This window comes from Kogia breviceps, chromosome 1, assembly GCF_026419965.1.
Source record: "Kogia breviceps isolate mKogBre1 chromosome 1, mKogBre1 haplotype 1, whole genome shotgun sequence".
In the NCBI taxonomy this organism is placed as follows: domain Eukaryota; kingdom Metazoa; phylum Chordata; class Mammalia; order Artiodactyla; family Physeteridae; genus Kogia; species Kogia breviceps.
In genome coordinates this window covers 18627501-18642919 of record NC_081310.1, presented here as the reverse complement: position 1 = coordinate 18642919, position 15419 = coordinate 18627501, and the positions used below count along the sequence as shown (strand labels likewise).

The window sequence follows — 15419 nt, the reverse complement described above, 5'->3', positions numbered from 1 at the left end:
ATGACAGGCAGCCAGTCTCTGGGGGAGTTTCCGTCATCTTCGATCTCCTTGCTGTAAGTCTGGTGTGTGTGAGTTTGTGTGCATGTGTGTATGTGTGTGTGTCAGTCTGTCTACCTGTCCCAAACATCAGCTCATCAGCCCAGCAAGACTGAATCTGTCAGTTAATTTCAAAGTGTTTAATAATCACTCGTGCATCGGACAAAATATCTGCAGAACATTTTGAGCTCCTTGATGGCACAGAAATCAAAGAAGTTAATTATATGTCCATCTCAATTGCCAGAAAGTCTGGTCACTTTCATAAACATGCCCTAAGGAGATGATAGGAATCTATCTCGGAGAAAGATGAGGAAGCGTGGTGCCTGGTACAAGGAGGCATTCCTGCTGGTGGAAATAACAAGATGTTGCTGTATTGTTCTCAGAGGGTGGAGTCAAGCTGGACAGCTAACAATGCCACTTACACTTTGCCAAATCCACCCCCAACTTTAAAAAAAAAATGAACGTTTCAGTATGCAGAGCTGTGACTTCTGCAATTTGCCAAAAGGCCTATTGTTAATATGGACAATATATTTTGGCCCAGTACTCAAGGTCTAGAGGTACTTCCCAAAACAAAGATAAATGGAGAAATAAAAGCAATAGAAACAACTGTTTCCAGTAAAAAAAAAAAAAATGATGGGTTTGTATAGGAGACCTTTCAGCTACTGAGGAAGCTAAACATTGACATTTTGGTCATTTCCATTCACACTGAATAAAATGGTTACAATGATAGAAGTGAGCTTGTGCTTTGGGAATCCAAAGACATAAGAAAAAAATATGGCAGATACTTTAGATCATCACCTCCAGCAGGTCATCGTGGTTGAGTTGTTCAGCTATGCTAGAAAAATAAAGTTAGTGTAAGCCCTTTTCCGAAGGAACTCGCCCTGGTCAACCCTTCATCCTGGATACAGACAGAGCTCTGCCCTGTCCCAAGTCCTTGTACTAGCATGTGAATAGTCTTTCTGGTAATACTTCCTAGTAATAATGGTAGTCTGGTGTTCCTTTTTTCTTTTTTTAACATCTTTATTGGAGTATAATTGCTTTACAATGGTGTGTTAGTTTCTGCTTTACAACAAAGTGAATCAGTTATACATATACATATGTCCCCATATCTCTTCCCTCTTGCATCTCCCTCCCTCCCACCCTCCCTATCCCACCCCTCTAGGTGGTCACAAAGCATCAGCTGATCTCCCTGCGCCATGTGGCTGCTTCCCACTAGCTATGCACCCTAGGTTTGGTAGTGTATGTATGTCCATGCCACTCTCTCACTTCGTCACAGCTTACCCTTCCCCCTCCCCATATCCTCAAGGCCATGCTCTAGTAGGTCTGTGTTTTATTCCCGTCTTACCCCTAGTCTCTTCATGACATTTTTTTTTCTTAGATTCCATATATATGTGTTAGCCTATGGTATTTGTTTTTCTCCTTCTGACTTACTTCACTCTGTATGACAGACTCCAGGTCCATCCACCTCACTACAAATAACTCAATTTCATTTCTTCTTATGGCTGAGTAATATTCCATTGTATATATGTGCCACATCTTTTTTATCCATTCATCTGTTGATGGACACTTAGGTTGCTTCCATGTCCTGGCTATCGTAAATAGAGCTGCAATGAACATTGTGGTACATGACTCATTTTGAATTATGGTTTTCTCAGGGTATATGCCCAGTAGTGGGATTGCTGGGTCGTAGGGTAGTTCTATTTTTAGATTTTCAGGAACCTCCATACTGTTCTCCATAGTGGCTGTATCAACTTACATTCCCACCAGCAGAGGGTTGCCAGAGGGCTCCCTTTTCTCCACACCCTCTGCAGCATTTATTGTTTGTAGATTCTGTGATGATGGCCATTCTGACCCGTGTGAGGTGATATCTCATTGTAGTTTTGATATGCATTTCTCTAATGATTAGTGATGTTGAGCATCCTTTCATGTGTTTGTTGGCAATCTGTATATCTTCTTTGGAGAGATGTCTATATAGGTCTTCTGCCCATTTTTGGATTGGGTTGTTTGTTTTTTTGTTATTGAGCTGCATGAGCTGCTTATAAATTTTGGAGATTAATCCTTTGAGGAAAACATAGGCAGAACACTCTATGACAGAAATCACAGCAAGATCCTTTTTGACCCACCTCCTAGAGCAATGTAAATAAAAACAAAAATAAACAAATGGGACCTAATGAAACTTAAAAGCTTTTGCACAGCAAAGGATACCATAAACAAGACCAAAAGACAGCCCTCAGAATGGGAGAAAATATTTGCAAATGAAGCAACTGACAAAGGATTAATCTCCAAAATTTATAAGTCTGATATTTCTAAAATACAAATCTGATCACGGCACCCCCTTCTGCAAACCGCAAGCCACCACCGCCGCCCAGTGGTTCCCACTTTCAGAATAAAACTCTTAACTCTTCAGCAAGGCAGGCAAGGCCTTTCATCATCCAGCTACCCTCCCAGCCAGTCTTACCACCTGTGCCCTCACACGGGCCAGCCTTTCTTTTTCTTTTTAATTTTTTTACTGCGGTAAGATATACACAACATAAAATACTTGGCATACTCTTAGGTACACACCCAGAAGAACTGAAAGCAGGGACTCAAACAGATACTTGGGCGCCAATGTTCGCAGCAGCCTTATGCACGATGCCGAAAAGTAGAAACAAACCAAATTTCCAACAACAGGGAATGGACGTGAAAAAAATATGACTTTAACCATTTTTAAGTGCACAATTCAGTGGCATTAAATACTTTCATAGTGTTGTGCAACCATCACCACTATGTATTTCCAAAACATTTTCATCATCACAAACAGAAACTCTGAACCCATGAAGCAATAACTACCCATTCCATTCCCCTCTCGCCCCAGCCCCTGGCAACCTCTAATCTGCTTTCTATCTCTATGAATTTGCCTGTTCTAGGTATTTCATATAATTGGAACTATGTAATATTTGTCCTTTTGTGTCTACCTTATTTCACTTAACATAACGTTTTCAAGATTTGTCTGTGCTGTAGCATGTATTAGAACTTCTTTCTGTGGGTGAATAATATCCCAAAGTGTGTATATACCACATTTTCAGTTCCAGCTATGAAGTCCTTCCTGACCACCCCAGTTTCTCATGCTTCTTCCTCTGTGCTCTCTGGCACTTGTCACATTGAGTCAATTACCACCTAGGACTGCAAGCCTTTGTTCGCTTCTCTCCATCACACTTTTTGATAATATGATGACAAAAACAGCTCACCGTTCCACTGTGTCACGAATTGCCCTCTGTCCGGGGAACTGGGAGGGGGAAAAGTTACAACCCTCATCAGTCCTGTGTGTTACCTACAGAAACTGGGGGCTGGTCTGGGAGGGAGTCTGAAGTGCAGCCTTACACTGAGGCCGAGGCCAGAATAGGACAAAGCTGCTTGCTCTGGGCCTTTGAGATCTTCGCAGAACCCCAGGAATTCACACAGGTCGAGACTACCCAGGTAGGGCATGAATAAAACCCCTATTTCCAAAGCACCAGTGTGCTAAAGAAAACAAGAGTCCCGATGCCACTGCTGTGTGGCTCTGAACCTCAGTTTCTTTATCCATAAAAGGGTGCATGGGAGAATTAGGGAAAATAAAGTATGCAATAGCACTTTTTAAGCTGCAAGAATCTTAAACTTTAATCGTTGTTATTACGATTTTGTGCTCCACCTTGGTGAGCTCTTTGAGGGTTTGGATCCGTGGCTCCAAGATTCCTCAAGTTCTCAAGAGACAGTAAGAATAAAGTGGCGGGGAGCAATCCTGTGAAGCTCGCCCCTTCCGCTAGAGGGAGTTGAGTCGGTTTGCTTGCGCACCAGCTGACACCTGGGGGCCAATGCCGCACCTCCTCTGGGGCGCGAGCCATCGCCGGAAGGCAGATCGGGACTCTGGGTCTGCTGTTGGGAGGTGACGGCCCCCTTTCCTCTTCTTCCTTGCCGCTCCCCCGACCCCCGCCAGCTCCCACTTTCTTTGTAAGCGAAGGACTCCGCAGGCCTCCCCCGCTCCCGGGCTCAGCCCTACCTGTCCCGCAGGTGACCGCTGCGCAGCCCCAGGGCCGTGCACTCCGCCGCCTTCACCGACACCCCCTTGCAGGACTTGACGGGGTAGATCCAGAGCTCTGCCACGGTGCCCACCTGCTGCAGCCGCCGGCGCCGCCTGGGCCGCGCGCGGCGCCAGGCCACGGTCCCCAGCGCCACCGCGGCCAGTCCCAGCGCGGCGACCCCGAGCCAGCGGGGCCGGAGCTGCGGCGCGGGGAGGCCCAGGCGGGCCGGCGCGGACGAGCCGGCGGCGCCCATGACCCAGCGATCGCGGGCGCGCCGGGGACTCCAGCGGCGCCCACCCGGGAGGCCAAGCAAGCCAGGCAGGAGCGCGGCCGCCGCCGCGGGCTGCTGGCGGAGGTGCCGCCCTTAACCGGGAGCCCGAGGGAGGGCGGTTCCCGAATCTCTTTCCGGCCGGAGTGCCGCGTCCTGCTCCTGAGGTTGGCCCCTGGGGCGCTGCGGGTGGGAGGTGGTGTCTCGGCTGCTACGCGGTCTACTGCCCACCGCCGCCTTCACTTCCGCCGCCTGCTGGCCACTAGGCGACGTGCCCTCCCCCAGGATCGCTACAAGTGACCAGTTTACTTATTTACGTATTTGTGGCGTTGACTTAAAAACATGCACAAGGTGAAAGTTGCAAGTTAGGTTTTATTTGGAGCAAAATGAGGACTGCAGCCCGGGAGACAACGCTTCAGATAACTCAGGAAACTGCTCAGAGGAGGCGAGGGGGCAGCCAAGGATACATAGGAGTTTGGCAACAAAGGGCAGGTAGTGTGGAACGTCATAAGATTATTGTTAATTAAAGAAAACCGGTTATCTCAAGTTGAGTAATTTACCCCTTTTCTATGTATGGTCAGGTGCAGGAGACCGGGCTCACTGAAATCATTCCTTTGATATGCACCTCAACTATCTGGGCCAGGATCCTGTATTTTTACATCCTGAGTTTCCTCAGGGCTCACCCGCAGGGAGTGACTGCAGCCTGATGGCTGCTAGATGGCAGGAATCCTCTTCAGCCCTGAGTTCAACCTCAGGGCTCACAGGTTCACGTTGGAGAGTTGCAATCCTTGATGACTGTGACATCTTTTGTTTATTGATGTGGCAGGAAAAATGCCATTTATAAATATTCCATACCATTTATAAATATTCCATTTATCAGTGGGTTGTTTATTTAACCTAAAATAAACAAAAAAAATTCGCAGGGCAAAACATAATTTTGAAATTAGAAATCAGGCAGTGGGCAGATCCCTCTCCTGGAGGTAGGAGCGGGCAGGCACCACGTGGCCTTCCCAGTGTCCAGCTGCCTTAGAAAACCCTAAAGATTCCACACAGGAAAAAAAAAAAAAAAAAACTGTTATAATTAATAAAGAATTCAGTTAAGTTGCTGGTCACGAACTCATTATACAAAAATCAGTTGCATATCTATACACTAACAATGAACTATCAGAGAAATTAAGAAAACGATCCTATTTATAACTTACCAAAAAGAGTAAAATACCTAGGAGTTAATTTAACCAAAGAGGTGAAAGATTTATACTTTGAAAACTAAAACACATTGAAGAAGACACAAATAAATGGAAAGATGGTCTGTGCTCATGGATAGGAAGAATTAATATTGTGAAAATAACCATACTACCTAAAGCAATCTGCAGATTCATTGGAATCCCTAACAAAATTCCAATGGCATTTTTCACAGAAATAGAAAAAACAATCCTAAAATTTGCATGGAGCCACAAAAGACCCCGAAGAACCAAAGCAATCCTGAGAAAGAAGAACAAAGCTGGACACATCACACTTCCTGATTTCAAACTATATTACAAAGCTAGAGTAATTAATATAGTATAGGGTTGGCATAAAAACAGACACATAGATCAATGGAATTGCTCAACTGAGAGCCCAGAAATAAACTCACACATATCTGGTCAATTAATTTCAACAAAGGAGCCAAGCATAAACAACGCAGAATGGATAGGATAGTCTTTTCAATAAATTGTGTTAGGAAAAGTATGAAACTGAAACTTCTCTTCCCACCCTATCTTACACCATACACAAAAATCAATTCAAAATAGATTGAAGTCTTGAATAAAACCTGAAACCATAAAACTAGAAGAAAACATGGGCAGTAAGCTCCTTGACATCTGTCTTGACAATGATTTTTAGAGTTAACACCAAAACCAAGGGCAACAAAAGCAAAAATACATAAGTGGGATTACATCAAACTAAAAAGCTTCTGTGTGCAGCAAAGGAAACCATTAACAAAATGAAAAGGCAACCTATATAATGAGGGAAAATATTTTCAAATCATATATCTGATGAGGGGTTAGTATTCAAAATATATAAAGTACACATACAACTCAACAGCAAAAAGAAAAAAGCCAATTTTTTAAATGGGCAAAGGAACTAAATAGACATTTTTTCAAAGAAGACATACATACAGATGGCCAACAGGTACATGAAAAGGTGTTCAACATCACTAATCATCAGGGAAATACAAATCAAAACCACAATGAGATATCACTTACACCTGTTAAAGTGGCTATGATATTAAAAGCAAGAGATAAGTTTTGGGGAGACAGTGAAGGAAAGGGAACACTTGTGCACTGTTGGTGAGAATATAAATTGGTGCAGCCACTTGGATAAAAAATATGGAGGTTCCTAAAAATTTTTTAAATAGAACTACCAAATGATCCAGCAATTCCACTTCTGGGTATACATCTGAAAGAAACAAAATCACTATCGTGAAAAGACATCTACACCCCCAGGTTCACTGCAGCATTATTTATAATCCCTAAGACATGTAAACAACCTAAGTGTCCATAGACTGATGAATGAAGAAAGAAGTTGTGGTGTATACATATACAATGGGATATTATTCAAGCATAAAAAAAGGAAATTCTGCCATTGGTGACAATATGGATGGACTTCGAGTGCATTTTACTAAGTGAAATATGTCAGACAGAGAAAGACGAATACAGTATGATTTCACTTATAATTGGAATCTAAAAAACCAAGCTCATAGACACAGAGAACAGATTGGTGGATGCCAGACATAGGGGTGGGATGTGCAAAATGGGTGAAGGTGGTCAATAAGTACAAACTTCCAGTTATAAGAAAAATAAGTCCTGGGGATGTAATGTACTGCATGGTGATCATACATAACTACTGTATATTTAACAATTGCTAAGATATTAGATCTTAAAAGTTCTCATCACAAGAAAAAATATCGTAACTATATGAGGTGATGGATGTTCACTAAACTTATTATGGCTTCATTTATACATACACATATCATTTCATTTATATATACACATATTTCATTCATATGTATACATATCAAATCACTATGTTGTGCACCTTAAACTAATACAATGTTGTATGTCAATTAGAAAAACAAAATTATTTTAATAGAGGTCATTACAGTAGGGCTCAACTCTGAATACAGCAAAGGCATCTGGGGATCTATAGCCAAGGAGCACAGGGAGGGGGTGAGTGGCTGCAAAATTACTAAGCGGAGACATCAAAGGTAGGGATTCTCTCAAAAACTGGGCTTAGCAGGATTCTTGTTAAAACTGGGCTAGGCAGGTCTGACAAGGCTATAGCCAAGGTGGAGGCCCAGTCGAGAAGAGGGCTCAGAGGAGCTTGAGTAAGGTTTGGCCAAGGAGAGAGTTGCTCTCAGGCTCGACTCAGCACACGGGGCAGGATGGTACAAGACTTCATCAAAATCATCCATGCAGATAGAGGGTATCTTACATCACAGAAGGGTCAGTTTCCAAAGGACAGTAAATCCTCTTTCCCTAGGTGGCAACACACCTCAGGGCCTTTCAGTGCTGAGCAAAGATCTGTCCTTGGACATTGTTCCCCACCATAAATATTTAGGCCTAAACAGAGTATATCTGTCCTACCTTTTCTCCACCCACCCCAGGTATGCCCTCCCTTCCCACTCCTGTGAAATCCAGGAACTGAGTTCAGAGTACAGAGGCCAGTGCTGCTTCAGCCATTAGGACTCTTTAGTGATCTGGGCTCTTCCAGGAATGAGCTGGAGGAAGAAGGGGCTTGCATGAATCTAGCTCCCCCAGAAGCAAGGTTGGCTGGTGGTGATGTGCACCATGCGGGGGGTGGGGGGGAAGCAGTGGCGGGGCGGCGGGTTGGGGGGACAGAGTGAAAGTGAACAGCAACACAGCACAGAACAGCCAGGACTTGAGCTCCATATGCGCCACAGAAAGGGCAGCTCAGGGGCACTAAGTTTTGTTTACTTCTGTTTACTTCCCTCCCTAATTTCTCTTCGGAAATTTAGCAGGAAAAAAGTTGCTTCTCTATTTTAACAGTTGACTTTATTTATTATTATTATTTTTTTTATAAATTCATTTATTTATTTATTTTTGGCTGCTGGGTCTTCTTTGCTGTGCACGGGCTTTCTCATTGCGGTGGCTTCTCTTGTTGCAGAGCATGGGCTCTAGGTGCGCGGACTTCAGTAGTTGTGGCACGCGGGCTCAGTAGTTGTGGCACGCGGGCTCAGTATTTGTGGCGCACGGGCTTAGTTGCTCCGCGGCATGTGGGATCTTCCCGGACCAGGGCTCGAACCCTTGTCCCCTGCACTGGCAGGCAGATTCTCAACCACTGCACCACCAGGGAAGCCCTTAACGGTTGACTTTAAAGTGAGCATGATTTTTCAACGTCATCATTTCCAAACTTCACCCAGGGATATAGCTAAGTTAACACTTTTACCTCACAGGGTGCTGGGAGTGGAGGTGAATTTCAGTCCCAGAACCCAGCAAAGGAGAGTGGAGAAGGAAGGAACAGCTGCTCTTCACAGGGCACCAGGCAGTCCCCGGGCAGTCACTGGCCATCACACCTCAGACAGGCTATCTGTGTAGCTTATGATGGCCCTACCCCACCAATGGCAGGAGGTAACATCTGTGGAGTCTGACTGCATCTCTGCTAGTCTATCATAAAGAGTAAAGAACAACGAATGACAGTGACTGAAGCTTTAATACAAAATGAGAAAAGCCCTGGAAGCCGACTCAAAAATACCAAAGAAAAAGTACAATTGAGAATCACATTTATTAATATGAAAGAAACCACAAAATTGTAAGTGAGTTCATTCATTCTCATATTACATCAGTGAGAATCCTTGCTCTAGTCATACCAAAATAGTTCAAAAATCACTGGCATCTAAAAGAATAGGTTCGTGATTCCATCTTCCTATTCCTACTCTCAAAATTCCATTCTCTTTCAAATCCCATTCTCTTCTTTATCGTACTTGGAATTCGTCCTTGGTGTATCTGTCAGTTACAATTCCTTTTACCTGGCTTAATAGAGGCATAATCAAACATAGAAGCCAAGTCTACAGAATAATTTCCATTCTCAAATAAAACCCGATTCCATAATGGTGGGGTCAAAACCACACAAGCAAAAAGTCAGTAGGACTCAATAGCGATGTAAAAACCAACCAATAAGAATCTGTGTGTTAACATGTCACTAATAGGAATTTGTATGTTAACATGTAAAGGCATATCAGGAAACCTGTTGTTTCCCATGTCTCCTAAAACTCAGAACGATAGATAATAAAATACAAACATTCAAAAAAATTGTGTAGCTTTTTAGCTGATTCTTTAAACTTTTTTTTCACATTCTTTTTTATATTATTTTCCATTATGGTTTATCACAGGATATTGAATACAGTTCCTTATGCTATACATTAAGACCTTGTTTATCCATTCTAAATGCAACAGTTTGCATCTACCAACTCCAAACACCCAGTCCATCCCTCTTCCTCCCCCTCCCCCTTGGCAGCCACAAGTCTGTTCTCTATGTCTATGAGTCTGTTTCTGTTTTATAGATAGGTTCGTTTGTGCCATATTTTAGATTCCACATATAAGTGATATCATACGGTATTTGTCTATCTCTTTCTGACTTACTTCACTTCGTATCATTATCTCTAGTTGTATCCATGTTGCTGCAAATGGCATTATTTTGTCCTTTAGACTTTCTTTATTCATCAATATTAATGTCAGGGATTGGAGAAGTGCAGTAGCTACCATAACATTAATTTTATCAGCAATTTTATTTATTTTTAAAGTCTTCATTGTCTAAAATCTACATATGTTCTTATTCTCAAATCACCTCTCATATTTTCCTTGCATTAACTCAGAGCATCCGTTAACTCCAAAAAGAGATTCGTTCCTACGATGAAGATGGTCACATGCTGGATAATAAGAATTTGCCCAGGTGGTGCTGCTGTGGTCATTAAAATCCTGATCAGTGCCTCCGGGATGCTGAAACCTGAAAAGATTGTAAGAATCTCTACTTATCTGGCTGTTTCTCTTACCAGTCATAAATAATTCAAGCATGCACAAACCAGTCACTTACTGAGGTTAAAACTCACGAAATATAAACTATGTCCCGCACCAAATTACCTTGGCAAAGGCCAGAGCCAGGGATCTCTCTCTCATATGACAGGTTGGGGCGCAGATGAGAAGAACCCTTTGGAAAGCAATTGGTCAAGATGCTAAAAAATATGCCTACACCCCACGAGGCAATAATTCCACCTTTAGAAAGCTAACTTATAGAAAAACAATTTTAAAATGCTCTGCATATAACGGCATATACTACAATATTATTGATAACAAAATTGGATATAGTTCGAGGGTCAAATACTGTAAAATGGTGTTTAAACAGTGTCACGTAATGTTACGAAGCCATCAAAAATGACATTTTTAGGACTTCCCTGGTGGTGCAGTGGTTGAGAATCTGCCTGCCAATGCAGGGGACACGGGTTCAAGCCCTGCTCCAGGAAGATCCCACATGCCGCGGAGCAAGTAAGCCCGTGCACTGCAACTACTGAGACTGCGCTCTAGAGCCTGCGAGCCACAACGACCGAGGCCACGTGCTGCAACTACTGAAGCCCGCATGCCTAGAGCCCGTGCTCTGCAACAAGGGAAGCCACTGCAGTGAGAAGCCCACGCACCACAAAGAAGAGTAGCCCCCGCTCGCCGCAACTAGAGAAAGCCCTTGAGCAGCAACGAAGACCCAACTCAAGACAAATAAATAAATTTATTTTTTTAAATGACATTTTAATAGGTTGGAGGACTATGAAAGTGCTTATGATACCTAGTTTGTAATTCATAAGTTCATAGCTCATAGATATACATATATATGTGTGTGTACATATATCATATGATATGTGGGCACGGAATGTTGCCTGCCCTTCCAGTAAACAAAAAATGTTGCCCACCATTCTGGTTCTATGAGGATCAAGCCATCAACAACTGCAGAAGCCCAAGGAAGGTGTGCCCCGAGGAGAATTCAGGATGGAGAAAAACAGAAAGCATTCCTACTGGCCCTAGATCATTAAGGTGCATAACTAAGGAATAATTTCAAAGAGCCCAGACTCTTGCTCCTTCCCATAGGCAGAAAAGCACTAAAATCATTAACTTGAGATGTCTACTCTTTGTGATTAGCAGTCATCTTTTGAAATTCGACTACATCTTTCTTTTTCCCAGCAAAAAAATCATATATATATCCTGGCTTCTCCCTTATCTCTTCAGAGCAGTTCCTCAGAGCTAGCTCAGAGGCTGTTTCCCAGGCTGTATCCTCAGTAAAATCCCCCAATAAGACTTAACTCATTGGGGCTTCCTTGGTGGCGCAGTGGTTGAGAGTCTGCCTGCCGATGTAGGGGACGCGGGTTCGTGCCCCGGCGCAGGAAGATCCCACGTGCCGCGGAGCGGCTGGGCCTGTGAGCCACGGCCGCTGAGCCTGCGCGTCCGCAGCCTGTGCTCCGCAACGGGGGAGGGGCCCGTGTACCGCAAAAAAAAAAGAAAAAGACTTAACTCACAACTTTTATTTTAAGTTGTGTATTTTTCTTCAGTCGACAGATACATATTTGTATATATATAAATTATATATAATATATATCTGCATTATATATGATATATAATCATACAGATCATGATATGATACCGATCGTGGCTACCTTAAACAGACAAAAAACAAACCAAAATAAAATTTACAAATGGTAACATGGGTGATTTTTTCTTCTGCATTTCCGGTGTCTTCTACATTTGCTGTGATGAACATGAATTGCATTTATAATGGAACAGATAAACTTTTGTATAATTATATTTTAAATGGATTTAAAAAAACAACTCAAGTAACCTGGAGCAAATATTAACAGCTATTTTTCTTAATGGCTTTAATCAACCTGTTGGATAAAGGAGACCCTCCAGAATCAGAAACTACAGTAGGCTCACAATCAAAGTAGGGGAGCACCGTTGTGATTTTTTTTTTTTTTTTTTTTTTTTTTTTTTTTTTTTTGCGGTATGCGGGCCTCTCACTGCTGTGGCCTCTCCCGTTGCGGAGCACAGGCTCCGGACGCGCAGGCTCAGCGGCCACGGCTCACGGGCTTAGTTGCTCCGCGGCATGTGGGATCTTCCCGGACCGGGGCACGAACCCGTGTCTCCTGCATCGGCAGGCGGACTCTCAACCCCTGCGCCACCAGGGAAGCCCCGTTGTGATTTTTAAAGCCCAACAGAAGTGCCCACCAGAGAGGAAACCTCTCGGTGCCCTGGGGGCGGGCAGCTGGCCCTCAGGGCACTCGTGGAGAAGAAGAATGTTCAGAGCAGAGAAGCAGGAGAGAGCCATCGGAAGCCCTCAGGGTTTGGCAGGGGAGTGGTGATGAAAAAGCGGAAGAGTGATAAGAAAGCTGAAAAGGAGCTTAGGATCCAAGGGCAAACAGCACCCACGTCCACGCTGAGCGTCTGGGCATGCCACACTGCCTCTCCACGCCCGTGACCTCCACCCCATTTAAATCACATGCTGTCACCCCTGCCTGGCCTTTCCCCTCCCCTCTCTCCTGCCTCCGGTCCGTTCCACACATGGCTCTCAGGACGATCTTCCAAAAGCACCGTTTTGATCATGATTGGGACCTATACAGTTTCCACAGCGACCTTTACCGGCGAACTCACTTTCAAGAACCTATAATAGGCTTCAAGCCTCCTCTTGGTCAGCTGACCTATCTGAGCCTTTGTTTCTTGCCCCTGAAAATGCTGATTATCACATCTATCTCACAGAGACCCTAGAAGGACTACAAAAGATAACACAGTATCTTAGGTTTTCTAACCCAAGGGCTCTGGGAGCTAAGACGATTGGAAACGGCTGAATGTGAGTGAAACACGGGTGTTCCTCACCTCCGTCCACTGCAGCACAACAGGATCTGATTTTGAGGAGGTCTGAGACTGAGCAATACAGAGGAGCCCTAACTGTTAAGGTTCTTCAGAGGTCATTGGGTCCTTCAAATGCAGACAACATGTGAAAGATATTGGCTCAGGTACCCATCCAGGTCCTGTGAAAGGCGGCCTGGCCAGCCGGGACACAGGATCGGTTCCACTCAAGCTAGATGACTCAGGCTTGGGTCCATTTTCCCCAGATGCTTTTAGAAATGGTAGGCACTTGGGACTTTCACAATTTTTTTCTCTAGCACTTACTGTATTTCATCAAATCCAAGATACATCAACCCTAAGATACATTATTCCGTGCACACCGAGGTTTCTCTAGAAGACACCCTGAAATGTTATAAGAAGCTTTCTGATTTCAGAGGTTTTAAAACATGGGGAAAATAGGCATCCTCGGACTGATGAAATATGTAATATGTAACATGTATGTATGATGTAATATGAAAGATGTCATATGGTTATGTACGTGCCTGACCATAGCCAGGAGAAGTTTCTTTCTTTTTTGCCCAGCCCGTCTCATCTTTCTATTCACTATGGCACCTGAGACTGGGCCCTACATGGAGTACTTGTTGCAATGATGACAATAAACATCGTAGCTAATATTTATGGACCACTTTCCATGCAATGCTACAACTTCATATGAATTAACCCTCAAAATAACTTGTATTAGTTGTTTTGGTGAGTACTATTTTTAACTCCAACTGTGCAGGTTAAGAGTACTGAGGCTTAGAGGGATAGAGGGATTAAATAACTCAACGGAGTTAGGAAAGGGAACTGCTAGGATTATAAACCCAAGTCTGCCTAAGGATCGAGCTAGACTGTCTAAACCACTGTGCCCGCGTTGTCCTGAAGGGTGGTCAGTCAAGAAGGTGTGAAAGCCAGGTCAGAACGAAAGAGAAGAATGGTCAAGAGTTTTGGCGATGAAGGGACTTTAAGATCGGGGTTATGGATTTTATGAGAAGAGTTACTTATAATCTTCAATTTGAGGGCTTCTGACTGACTTTCCCACTCCTATAATTTGGAGGGTAGGCATTATTCTCCAGGAGTCTGAAGTTTATATGGCCCAATGAACTCAGCGTGAGAACACTATTTTCTTCCTTAAGATTCAGAATCCAGGCACCTTGTTGCACCGATTTTTTTCACACTGTAAACCATATTTTAAAAATACATTTGATAACAAGCATTTGATTTAAACATACTTCCCCCAAGTTGACTTTGAATAGTCTATACATTCCCCCTTCACTTTTCTATCACAGACACAAAAAATAAATACAGAACTCTCCAGAACGGCTCACCTTCACTTTCTTATTCCCTCATGATATTCCCTAATGAACTGGGACCCAAACCTGACTTTCTGCTGGGGCTCCTGCATCTACATTTTATAACTGGATGAGAAAGGGAGGTGGAGGAGGCTGCAAGAATGCTGATTGCTGCCGGGAATGAAAATAAGGGGCATTTTCCAGCTCCAAAGATCAGAACACACACCGCTCATTCTCCCAAGAGTTAAAGCAGCAAAACATAAAAACATCTCAACACAAGAAAATGTGGCCATGGCGTCAAGGCACTGCATTCCAGAAGCAAAGATTGCCCTTTACCTAGTGGATCTGTCACTGCACCATCTGGTACACGGGGTCACCAACTTTCAGGCTTCCAATTTTTTCCACCGAATAATAGATCCCAAAAAGTGGAGATGACTGGTAAATGGGCTTCTCGGAAGGATCACACAGGCGGTAGCTGAAAGAAGCAAAGTTCACCCTTAGGCACATAGAGGAAATAATCTAAGTGCTCTCAGTGGGATCCAAGCTTTCATTTTCAGGTTCTCTATAAATAAGCAGCAAACCCTTTCTAAAATGTGGACAGAGAAATCTTGGCAATCAGTCAAACTGCAAATAATGCCGGTTTTTCTAGAAGTATCCTGAGAGTCTAAAAAGTTCTTCTATGGTTTCATTTTGAGCCCAAAAGAAGAAACTTGTACGTGTTACTTAAAATAGATACTTCGTTTGCATGTGTACTTCCAGCTTCACAACTCATGGAAATAAGTGCCCATACAATCTCAAAATGGACCTGCCCTGAACTCCAGGCTTCCTCAGCAATATTCACATTCTTGATATTGATCCTATCAAATAA

The 15419-nt window shown here is 43.5% G+C and overlaps 2 protein-coding genes across 7 annotated transcripts in view; both read right to left on the bottom strand.

Annotated features, from left to right (window-relative positions):
- MTARC1 (mitochondrial amidoxime reducing component 1) overlaps window positions 1-4434 on the bottom strand; it is a 31502-nt gene extending 27068 nt beyond the window's left edge. For 5 of the 6 annotated variants that reach the window (XM_059062564.2, XM_067027921.1, XM_067027915.1 and 2 more), the window contains exon 1: window positions 4052-4326. In XM_059062564.2, coding sequence (XP_058918547.1) covers window positions 4052-4326 — 275 coding nt within the window. Of the gene's footprint in view, window positions 1-4051 lie in introns of all 6 variants that reach the window. The other variant, XM_067027934.1, reaches the window with a different exon arrangement.
- Window positions 4435-9106: 4672 nt separating this feature from the next.
- MTARC2 (mitochondrial amidoxime reducing component 2) overlaps window positions 9107-15419 on the bottom strand; it is a 35461-nt gene continuing 29148 nt past the window's right edge. Inside the window, exons 7-8 of the mRNA XM_059063941.2 lie at window positions 14888-15026; window positions 9107-10344 (exon numbers count right to left, since the gene is read on the bottom strand). Of these exons, the coding sequence (XP_058919924.1) occupies window positions 14900-15026 (127 nt within the window). The 3' untranslated portion in view covers window positions 9107-10344; window positions 14888-14899. The remainder of the gene's footprint in view (window positions 10345-14887; window positions 15027-15419) is intronic.